Source organism: Myodes glareolus, chromosome 2 (genome assembly GCF_982192425.1).
Source record: "Myodes glareolus chromosome 2, mMyoGla1.1, whole genome shotgun sequence".
NCBI classification, from domain to species: domain Eukaryota; kingdom Metazoa; phylum Chordata; class Mammalia; order Rodentia; family Cricetidae; genus Myodes; species Myodes glareolus.
Window position 1 is genome coordinate 131718589 of NC_142027.1, and position 12194 is coordinate 131730782.

The 12194-nt window shown below is 51.3% G+C and overlaps 1 protein-coding gene across 5 annotated transcripts in view; it reads right to left on the minus strand.

Annotated features, from left to right (window-relative positions):
* Positions 1-12194, minus strand: part of Ssh1 (slingshot protein phosphatase 1) — a 52243-nt gene that overhangs the window by 20741 nt on the left and 19308 nt on the right. For 4 of the 5 annotated variants that reach the window (XM_085680666.2, XM_048450098.3, XM_087903716.1 and 1 more), the window contains 4 exons: positions 9154-9218; positions 8639-8760; positions 3465-3533; positions 2327-2392 (listed from right to left, as the gene is read on the minus strand). In XM_085680666.2, the coding sequence (XP_085536792.2) occupies positions 2327-2392; positions 3465-3533; positions 8639-8760; positions 9154-9218 (322 nt within the window). Of the gene's footprint in view, positions 1-2326; positions 2393-3464; positions 3534-4593; positions 4786-8638; positions 8761-9153; positions 9219-12194 lie in introns of those variants that run through there. The other variant, XM_048450117.3, reaches the window with a different exon arrangement.

Consider the following 12194-nt stretch of genomic DNA (forward strand, 5'->3'; position numbering starts at 1 on the left):
AGTGTGTAATATCTTAGGGCCTTAGGGCCCTTAGGGCGTAAAAATGTGTGTGTTTTATTTAATTAGCCTCTTTTACCTCTTTTGAAAAAAAAATCAGGCTGAAAATTTCTCAATGAAGAGGCTGCCAAGGGAGGGAGGTGTTGGCCAAGGCAGAAGAAGCCTCCGAAGGGAGGGCATCACCAGGTGAGGGTTTGTATGACGGCGCACGGACACTGCAAGGAGCCTCACTTTTTGTAATTATTATCCATCCTACTGTCTAGGCTGCTTGAGGGAATAAACTTGGGACCAATGTTTATTAAATTAAATTTATCAATTTTGGTTTCTAAGAATTAAAAAAAAATGTGGGCAAGAGAGAAAAGAGGCAGCAGTTACAAAAGAAACACTCGGGGCGTTTGCTGGCTGTTCATCCTCTGAACACCGACTTCGTTGCGCTCATCCACCTCAGAGGACCCTGGGCTGAGTCAGCCCAGAGTGAGGCAGAGGCCCGTGAGAGGGCGCTTCGGGAGTCTCCTGCCCTGGAAGAGCGGAGTCACCGGGAAATGCTCTCAGCTGCTCCTGGAGCGCGAAGCTTTTCCTGGTTTATCCCAACTGTTCTGTCGCCCGGTTACAAGAACTGCTCAGCCCACAGCTGTACCCAGCTTTTAGAAACTGCAGTGTGACACTGTCTGCTACAAACCTGCTGAGCCACACCCACAGTGAGCATGCGGCCCCAGAACCCCTGGCTGGACACACCTAAGACAGAGCTGTAAGAGGAGGCTGACTTAGGAAGCTGTGGACATTTCCACATTCACCCACAGCCACTACAGAGGGTCAGGGAGGCCCCCCTTCCCTGGATCCAGGCCTCACAGCTGTTATTCTGAGGCTCCATCACCATGAGAACGCTTACCCAGCTGTCTTGGCACAGCATACAAGTTTGCTCACGTATGCATAGTCACCTCCCTTCAAGATGCTTTAAACTCCAAGAGGCGACTCACGTTTACATTGTGACCCACCCCCCCTCCCCCAGCCACTCGCTGCTCCAGCAGAGCAGAGAGCTCTTGTTGTCCCTTTGCCGCCTAGACAGCAGCACCTACTGAGTGCCAGGGGAAGGAATAAGTAAGTGCATGCCAGGATGGTATGGTATGGTATTGACCAGGTCAACAAGTAAAGCTACATCTTCAATCTTAATGCACTTTTTAAATGGGTAAAGAATTTAAAAAGAACATTTCTCAACAAAGATGCAAATATAAAATGCATACAAAAAAGTGTTGCTAACAATCATTAGGGAAATTGAACTCATGCCCCCCCTTCCCCCCCACACACAGAGTCTCCTGCACCCATGTCTTCAGTTCCCAACTCCAGGGGGTCCTACATCCTCCTCTGGTCTCCACAGACTCCTGTATTCCCTCATGTGTGTACGTACACACACACACAAACACACACAGCCACACGCTATTGAGAATAAAAACCACACACTGAGACACTATTTGGCAGGTCACTAAGATAGCAATCGACAAAACAGAATGACATTGACAGAGCTCTGCAGAAACAAAGCTTCGCTGGGGGACTGGGTAGCTGCTGCGGACAACATGCGGTGGCTCTCCAGGTTAACACAGAATCACCACAGGACTGGGGGATCTGGGGACACACACCTTGAATCCCAGAACTGGGAAGCGACGGTGGGCTGAGTTCTGTGAGTTCGAGACCAGCCTGGTTTACACAGTGATTTCCAGGACAGCCTTGGATCAAGTCTCAAACAAAATGAATTCTCCACAGGATCTAGCAGTTTCACTGGTAGAGGTAGAGACCCCAAAAGAACTGAAAGCAGAGCCTCGAACCAATTAAGTACCCAGGAATAGTCCGCGTGGCAGCATCTACAGTAACATCAAAGGTAGAAACAAGCATGCGGGACGCAGAGTAGACACAAGGCTGAAGAGAGGAGACTGACCCACAACATGAGCGAACCTGAACACCCAGTCAGGGGGAAGAGCGACACAGGCAAGGCAAATAACCGAGTGTGTTCACGCAGATGTTCCAAGGACAGGGCAGTTTACAGCCACAGAACGTACAGAATCTTCTGGGGCCGGGAGCTGAGGGGGAGGCTTCCTCTGGGATGATGAGTGTGTTCTGTCAGTGGGTGGGGGTGTTGGCGCCCAACATGCACCAAACACCTCCAACAGTTACAGGGGTTATTTATGCTACACATGATTTGTTTCTAAACACACAGACACATACACACACAGACACATACACACAGATGCACACTCCAACCAGAAGAGACTTCTCCATCCATGCTGTCAGGTTGGACTGTTTCTAAGGACTTCCAAGTCCCCCAAAGCAAACTCACCACATGGCCTGGACAGACACGGGCTTGAAGACGTGCATCCTGCCGGCTGTGCTCACACTGAACCCGCTGAGGATGGAAAATGAGAAAGAGGTCGTGAGCATTCATTCGGTCCAGTCACTTCCAGACTCTGGGTGCAGCCCCACCCCAGATCTGGAACCAGTGTGCCTCCTGCTGTCTGACAAGGGACGGCGGATATGCCACATTAGACGGGCAAAAGGAGAGAAGACTCCTGCTGATCGGGGCCTGTTTCCAAGCTGAGTGTGAGCAGGGTGGCTTCCAGCATTACTTAACACCACACACTCACCTGTTTTTCTTTCATATAAAAATAAATTAATGAAAAAAACTTTTTTTTAAAAGTGGTGCTGAGATCAAAAGTATCCTATCACCGAGTCACACCCTGCCTTAAAAGCACCCCCACGATCCCAGCACTTCCACTGAGCAGATCTTTGTTCAGCTCAGAGTCCTACTGCAAGAGCAGCTTCCCGTCTCACTTTTCTCCTCGTGCACCGCACTTTCCGGGAGTAAGCGCAGGTGGTACCTTGCAGCCCCCAACCTGCCCAGGCTGGGTGGCAATGCTTCCTCTGCAGTCACAGAGCGGCACCTGACTCAGCTGCATCTTTGGCACCCCAAATGTGAGTTACCCTGCAGTGTCTCGCTCATCTGTACACTTCTGGATCACAGCCCTGGGAGGGCCCAGAATGATTTACACAATATAGCAAATATACTCCACTGCAACAGACCTGGTGGGACGCTCCTGCAGAGGTGTCTCCTGAGCTAAATCCCTATATCCAGAGTGGAGGATGCATCACCTCTGAGGTGATCAATGTAATACACAAGGCTATCCAAAGACCTGGGCTCTGTTGGTGCTTTGGTGTACAGGGAAATAACGAAGTTCACAAAATGTTTGTCTATGTGTGACTGCATACATGTATGTCTATGCTTCAAGTGCATGCCTGCTACACACGGAGGGCCCAAAGAGGGTGTAGATCCCCCTGGAACTGAAGTTACAGGTGGTTGTGAGATGCCACGTGGGTGCTGGGAATCAAACCCAGGTCTTCTGTAAGCGCAGCCAGGGCTCCAAACCCCTGAGCCATCTCTCCAGCCCCCAGAAAAGTATCTTTTAAAGGTGTTTCCGTACCCATCCCCATCAAGGTGGATCTTGGTGTCACTCCACAGACGAAGAACCATCCCAATGGTGCAGCTTTTGCTACATGGAAAGAGAAGACGTGGGAGTCAGTGTGGACATGCAGTTTTCCCTCAGTCTTTCTGCCTAGCAGCTCCAGGCTACAACTGCCTGGTCTGGCACAGAGGGGTTCCCAAGCTGTGTCCATTCACTGTTGGGTTCTAGAGGACACAGGCCTAGAGCATCCCCGCTAGAGGGAGCGAGAAAGCATCTAAACTGTTTTGGTGTGGCTGTAACTCCACAACTAGAGAGGCTCCTGGGGTCTGGGGCAAGCAGCTGATCACAGGCCCCCACTATGGTGGGCGAACTAGTAGAGTGTCATACCAACTGCGGTGCCCAGGCAAGGAGTGACAGCCCCTCCCAGGCTTCTGTCCTGGGAAACAGGAGACGGGAGGTCCCCACACCTCCACTGCTCATACTCGGGATTCTGTTTGCCTACCTTTTGTGTTGTCGCCACTTTACAAACTAGCTCAATCCGGTTCTGTTTTGCCCATCCTAGCAGTGAAATGATACTCACCGACTTTAGAGACGGCGCCACTGATAAACAGAGAGGAAGGTTTATCAGGGGCTCCTCAGACTGTGATGAAAACTCTTCAGGCATTTAAAGAGCTGGCTTCTGAGAGACTGCTGCAACCGTGCCAGGGCAGCCCCACGGGCCTCAGAAATTCCAAGAGTCTATCTCTCCAGGGCTACGGCTCTGGGAGCGGGATGGTGGTGAGGGAAGTGAATGGGGTGGTATATGGGGGTGGGGTGCTATTCCCTTCTGTGCCTGGGTGACAGGAGCTCTGGGGCGCAGGGAGCCGCCCCCCACTCCAGAGTTCTGCCTACCTCACACCATCCTGCCTTTCAGTATCTGTGGGGAGGAAGTTTCAAGGCTTCCAGATTAAACTAAGCACAGACTAAGCACCCGGGTTGGCAAATTCCCGCTGTCCCTCTTGCAGTCCTACCCATCCATCACCACTGGGGGTTGTGAAATGAGATGCGTAATGAGCCCCACAGGGCTCTAAAGACTATGCAACTGTGCCAAGGCCAAGAGAGCATCCTTTAGATGCCCCAAAATGACAGGGATTGCTTGGGTACGTACCCTGGGATGTGTTAGCAGGTCTGGAACCTTCCAGGGGAAGCAGAGGCTGAAACTGTCCATGAGACAGTTCTATCAATCGGAAGAAGTGGCTGACCGGCTGGCACACCAGTGGACAGATGTCCTGGAGGACTGGGGCCCAGCGCACTACGTGACTGTGACAATAATGGCAACAGTTTCACGCATTCAGGAACATCTCCACGGCTGTCATTACTGTCACTCTCCGGCATTGCCGTGCAACTCCCAACAGAGCAGGACAGTGACGGTGGCTCTGGCATGACACACACGGGAAGTGAGGCAGGGACTGGTTAGGGAGACTGCATCTGCACTACTGTCACAAGTGACAGACGGCCCTGAAGGAGGAAGTAGGTGGGAGCAACTGTGGGAGAAAGGAGCAGGTTGCAGGTCCCTGTGGGTTAAGAATAAAGCAGCTAGATGGGACCTGGGCCAGACCAGAGGTGCAGGGAGGAGTTGCAGGCTTGAGCAGAGAGTCTGCTCTGGAAGATCTTTACAGATGCGGGGAAAAGTGGACGGAGGGTGGCGCACCGGCTCATGGTACTCAAAGTGTCCCTGAACTGGAAGCAAAAAATAACTCCACGACAGTCCTGAGAAGGCCTAAGGAGGTGCCTACGGTCCTAGTAGGTTCTCTCACTGGGAACTCATGAGAACGCACTGTCTCAGGGTTCACACTTTCTGCACCCCAAAAAAACAAATCTCATGGCGAGAACTCAGGAAGAGAATCATTACATTGGCAGGGCAGGTTGCTGGGGAGGCCCAGGGAGAATAGAAGTCTGGTACTCAGGGCTACAGAAGCGGCTGAGAAGGCCAGACCTGTCCTGACCCACCCCCTCCCTAATGATACACCCGGACACAGAGAACATGTGTCCATGTTCCTCTGTCCCCAGTCGAAAAAGGCTTCAGTTTCTTACCAGTCTCTTGACCCCTTTCTATTTTTCTTAAAAGTTATTTTAATTATGTACTTATCTTCCATGTATGGGTGTTTTGTCTGTATGCCAGTAGAGGGCATCAGATCTCATGAGACAAGAGTTAAAGCAGCTGTGAGCAGTAATGTGGGTGCTGGGAACTGAACTCGGGGCCTCTGGGAGAGCAACCAGTGCTCTTCCCTGAGCACCGAGTCTTCTCTCCAGATCTGTGGAGACCATTAACTGCCCTGGGGTTGACCCTGTGGCCAGGCTGGAGCTCTAGCTCAGGGCCTAGCTAGGGAGACACTGGACACACAGCAGAGGCAAGACAATCACAGGGAGAGAGGGACTCATGAGAACCAGAGCTAGAATGCTGACAGATGGCAAGGAAGAACAGGCACATCAGAATGAGTGGAAATGATGGTAGGAGCCTGCAGACCGAAGCTGGAGGAAGGAAAGTACGTGCATATGACAGTGTCTAATGATCTTCCATGACCTGAACTGCACTCCTAGCACATAAGAAGGGCTAACAAGCGCACACACAAGTACCCGAATAAGTGAACGCACAAGACACGCACTGGTTTCTGCAAACATCAGGAGAGACACGGTGTTGGACAGCGCTGTGCCCCCCCCCCCCCCCCCGTCACAGGCTGCCACTCTGAGACTCTGCCCCTGTACTTCAGCAACCAGAACAGAACCATGCAATGGTAGCCAAGTCTTCAGCAACAAGAACTGTCTGGGGAGGCCAGCAGACTGGCACTGGGGATCCTTGCTGTTGTGCCCTTTCCACACATGACCTTACACATGACTCTACAACGAAGACAATGGCAGCCTACACGAAGTAGTGTCCACAAGGTCACCATGAATCATAAGGGGGACTTTTGAGGTGAAGTCACCCTTAGGTCTGTCACTGGTGTCCGACTGGGATGACTGGACATTCCTAAGCACCCCCTGAGGAAAAGTTAATGCAAACGGGGTATGCTGAGCCTGAGTCCTGCCCAGCTACATCATGAGTGACCCTGGTGCATTCAACTCAGCTTCTCAGAGCCCTTAAAGTATAAGGACCAGGCCCTTATCCACGGGGTGCACAGGATGAGCCGGGTGACAGCACCGTGCTCTGCTACAGAATCAGCAGAGGTGACCCGAGGAGAGTGGACTCCCGTGAGGCTTCCGTAGTAAGGACCGAAATGGGGGGATATCTGTATACTGCATGAAGGTGCACTGCTGTGACTGGTGTAATAAAAAGCCAAGTAGCCAACTAGGCAGGAGGTATGGGGGGCTTCCGGGTAGAGAGAGGATAGAATCTAGGCATGCCAGAGATGGGAGAAGACAGAGAGGAAGCAGGACGGACAGTATGTGATAGAACGCAGATTAATAAAATCACATTAATTTAAGTTACAAGAACTAGTGAGAAAGTATGAAAGCTAAGGCTTTCATAATTAATAATAAGTCTCTGTGTCATTATTAGTGGGCTGGCTGTCCGACAAGAAACTACTGCTACATGGGGGTAGAGGCTACAGGAGACAGGCGCCCCCCTGTTCAGTACTGGAGTAGGTTACCAGCATGGAAAAATTACTGTCCCTGGAAGATTCCTACAGGGCTAGGACATCAACTGAAAAACTGTAACTTTGACACTGCCACACACTAATGCTCGAGTCTGAAAAGCTGAAGTAGGGGGATCACGAGTTACACACACACACACACACACACACACACACACACACACTGCGAATACCTCCTGGCTGGCACCTCCACAGCACACCACAGCTCCCACACTGCTCTACCAATGACTAGCACACTGACTGGTCTTCAGATCTCTCAGCCTGCAAAGCCACCGACACAGTTCCTCCCTGCCTTGTGCAGCATCAAACTCCCTCACAGTGTTGGGAGGCACAGGAAGAGGCGCCACAAGACGCATTTATCCCTTTTGTTTTCATTCACATGTAGTAAGCAGTGCAGTCTTGGTCACCAGCCTATGACACAGTGCTTAGCCACAAGGCACCCCAACTGTGGTCATGTGACTTCTGGGACTTTCTTCTTGCACAATGCGGGTCCACTTGCTGCCCTACACATCTGACCTCACCATGCTGCCTACTGGACCCTAAATCCCACGTTGGCACCAGTCACCTACTTGGGCTCTCACAACAGCCTGGCACCGTGTCATTGCTAAGTCTCTTGCATTCCTGGTGGTGACATGGTCTTTTGTGCTAAGCTCAATGTGGGCTATGATGCCTTGGCAGACCTGGGGCCCAGCCTGTTGCCACCTACACAGGGTAGGACAAAAACCCATCCACTTAGCAATGAGTAGGGTAAGATCTAGGGTTTGCAATGACCTCCTACACACGCGTCATCGCATGCCACACTAGGGTCTCAATGGAATTTACTTGGCTTCCAGTCCTGGGGAACGGCAAGCCTCAATGCTTTCACTCAAGGACCTGCCAAAAACAAATACTGATCTACAGCAGATCACTACCAGACAGGGCACTTCATACAAGGCCACCAACACATTCCCTATGCAGGCCGTCCGTCCGGGAGGCTCCTCCGGCTGACTCCAGCTTGTCCTTTGATGCTCACTGTCGCTGTCATACCCTCAGGAAGCATCCCTGTGTAGAACGCCTCTACAAGTTTGAGGGCTCCCCCCAGTCCCCAAATCTGCAGCACCGAGGAGATGGTACATTTATGAGCTGAGACATGGTGATTGGCACTGGTTCCACCCTCAGAAGGAATTAATGCTGGCTTTGCCTAGCTCCCGCTGCGGCTCCCTGTCTCGCCATCTGATCTCTTCTGCACGTGTTCCCACTACTGTGATGTCAACCCCATGACCAAAGAGAGGTCTCCCATTAGACTTGCAGTCTCTGAAACAGCAAGCCACACAAACGCCTTCTCTCTATAAACTACCCAGGTAAATACAGAGTAAGGGAGAGCAGCCCCATGCCTCCTCTCCCGCTGCTCTGAGCAGCGCGCCTTGGAGGGATCGCAGCCGCAGAGGAGCGAGAGCAGTCTTGGTGGCCCCAGCCTTGGCGGCCCCCATCTTCCAGAGAGACTCATCCCAGCACACCAGGAAAGCCTTTTGCCACCAGGAACCCATCTTCTGCTCTGATGGGAAATGCTGTCCTGAGACTCACCTCTCCTTACTGGAAAAGTCAACTCCCAGCAAAATGTTCTCCTCGGTGTCCTGGCGCCCGCTGGTGTACACCACAACCATGTAGCGGACACGGTCGGTCCAGACGCTCTCAAGGCGCACGGCCTGTGGACAAGGGGTCACCTCGATGGTTTGCTCCTTTCCTCTGTCCACCAAGCCAAGACCAAGGGCTTTAGTTCTTGACCCCCATCCACAAATCAGGGAAGAAATGAAGACCAAGTGCTTGTGAGCAGGACCAGAGAGAGCATGCGCCTGGCACAGGGGACAGCAAACCGCGTGCAGGGGGGGACACAGCTGAACTGTACAAGTTACATTCATGTTTAGCATAGATCCATAGATGCCATGGAGGTCTGAAGTCTCTCCTGGCCCCTTTGGGGTGATGCCCTTACCACTGAGTGGCACTTCAGCACCCTGGTTGCTGGTCAACAGTGTGAGAGGACGAGGAATCACAACAGAGAGGGGCTCGAGCTGCCCTTGAAGACCACCCTCAGCTCTTACCAGCTTGATTCTGTCTTCACAGCGTAGGAGGTTGATCATCACTTGAAGGTGCTGAGGCAGGTCACCTGTGAGGCCAACAAGGCGAGCTTTAAGGGGGAGATCGACTCCAAGGGCTGGGACAGCACAGTGGTCAGTGGCATTTTCAACAAAGACTTTGGAAAATACACATGGACCCTCAGGAGAATGTCATCACATCCAGGCAAGTATTCCTAGCAAGGAGGCAGAAACCACAGTCATGGCTGCGGAGGCGTCTGCCTAGGGCTGAACTGTGAGGAAAAAGACTGAGTGTCACCTGTCCCCTTCAAATTCTTGGGCATTTTTTCACATAAGTCAGATGCTACTTCCGTACCTGGTGGATGGGGAGGGGGGTCTATCTGACCAGTGACAACAAATGCATGCTGGGTGTCCAGAGAAATTATCTGAGGAAAAATAGTCTATCATTCTCTTTCATAAAAAAGAAATCATTAACGTGTTCTTTTTTTCTTCGTTGCTAAGAGAAGTAAAGAGACAGTCATCTAAAGTAGCAATTTTCCTGCCTCAGCTTCCAGGGATCTGGGATTGTGGGTACATACTACCATTTCCAGCCAGAGAAAGTGGTTTTATCCTCTACAGACTTTTAAAAAACATGTGTACATGTGTGTGGTGGGATTATGTGTGTGTCTACATGCAGATGTCTGCAGAGTCCAGAAGAGGACACTGGATCCTCCGGAACTAGAAGTACAGGTGGCCGTGGGCTGCCCAACAAGAATGCTGAACACTGAACTTGGGTCCTCTGCAAAGGCAGCATGTGCCCTTAACCACCGAGATCTCTCCCTTCCCAGACCTGCTCCATTCTTTTTCTTGGATAGAGAGTCTACACAGTCTAGTCTGGCCTCAAACTCACAATCCTCTTAGGGTAGGAAGTGAGCTTCAGTGGGCAGTACCCCTGGGTTGGGGTCTGGAGAGTATGCAGTGTCAGGCAGCAAGCTCACTGAAGGATGGTAGGGTGTTCCAGGGGTGTGGCTGCCGGGATGGGGTGCAGTGTTGCTAAAGTAGATGTAGGATCCCTGTCCTGCCTTTCCCGGCCTTGAGGCCTGCGTGCCCTCTGAGGAAAGATTCATCTGGATGAAGGTGCGAGAAATAACTCAGTAAAATCGCCCTATCCAACTGTGTGCAGAGCGCCAAAGAAACCCAATTACGTTTTTTGTTTGTTTTCATTATACTCTAGGGAGCTGAGGGTACAGCTCCGTGGCACAGCACTTGCCTAATATGTGCACAGCCCTGGGTTCCATGCCCAGCACTGCAGAACCCGGAGCAAAGTGAAGCAGTGACACCGTGAAACACTCTCCACGCTGGGAGCCCTGGAAGGACAACGCTGCTTATATAAGCAAATGCCCCAGAAAACCACAGCCACCGTGCCTGCTGCAATAGCACGTTGTCCTTTTAGGGGTGGATGTGTGACGTCTAAACGACACTTCCTCTCTCTGAGAAAACTAGAATTTTAGAAACCTGCCCCTCTGTCTGGAGGGTACAGCTCATGCTAAGTGTTCTTTCCACAATAAATAAGATCAGCAAAAGACAAACAAAAAAGCCACAGTGCCTCCTATCGGATCCTCCCAGCAACGGGACTCAACAGCTGCTCTGGAGATACCAGCTCACACTGGGCGTTCCCAGCTCTACTTTCTCTTAAGAGCCGACACAACCACCAAGGGTTAGCTCTTTACCTGGATCCGCCCACCATCCACCCCAAGTCACAGAGATGAAAGTAACCCCACTCCCGTGTCTGATAAATGTCCAAATGAGAAAGGCATTTCACACATAATTAAACTGCTGATATCCCAGCCTGACATCCACATACGGATCAGAGAGCAGAAGCCTGGAGTACAAGACCCTACACCAACTGGCTAACTGAACCTGACCCAACCCCACAAAATTAACCCTCTGATTACTCTCCATGGTGGTCAGAGAGGCAACAGGGAAAGGGAACATAGCAAAGCCGTTTGCTGGCCATCCCAGGCCAATCAGTGGCTTGTCTTCCCAAGCTCACCACTCGTCCCGGTCTTCAAGGACAGAAAACCCAATCAGCCAGTGACTGTCTTCCTGCCTGCAGGCATTCAAGGGACACTCAGATGAGCTTTCTCAGGTTCATACTTCCTGACCAGGTCACTCACAGTGGGGACAAACTTCACACCTGAACACAGCCTGGGCCTCGAGTTGCTGTGTAACACGCTACAGACACCAACAGACGTGGAAATGATGGCTGCTTGGAGCTTCATCACACTGTAAGTCAAGGCAGCTCACAACTGCCACCCACTGGAAACGTTGGTGCGTGGTGTGCACCACACATCTGTGTGTCCGTGGAGCCCAGAGGACAACCATGGCTCTCACCTTTTGGACAAGTCAGAATCTGCCACTGGAACATCATCAGCTATGTTAGCTGGTTAACTGGCCGGCGAGGCTCGGGACCCACCTGTCTCCATCACCTGATTACAAATGTGTACCACCACACCTGGGTTCCGGGGATCTGAATCAGGTCCTACTCTTACAGCAAGGCAGCTGTGCCATCTCCCCAGTGCCTTGAGAACATTTTGTTCTTCTGGTTTGGGTTTGCTTTTTGAAGCAGGTTCTTGCTGTGTAGCTTAGGCTGCCCTTGAAGTCACAATTTTCCAGTCTAGCTTCCTAGATTACAGGTGTGGGCCACTGGGTCTGGCCATCTGCGTAATTAGTGACTTCCATATTATCTGAGGCACTGGATGCCTCTTATGAAGACTAGAAAACCGAAGCTCAGAAGTATACACTGCCTGTTCAGGAAATTATAAAACAAGGTTTTTACAGAAGCCAGGTCTGTCTGGCTCTAAAGCATGGTGAAGCTTCAGAAGTATACCCTGCCTGTTCAGGAAATTATAAAACAAGGTTTTTACAGAAGCCAGGTCTGTCTGGCTCTAAAGCATGGTGAAGCTTCAGAAGTATACCCTGCCTGTTCAGGAAATTATAAAACAAGGTTTTTACAGAAGCCAGGTCTGTCTGGCTCTAAAGCATGGTGGTTTGTGGTTTGTTTGTTT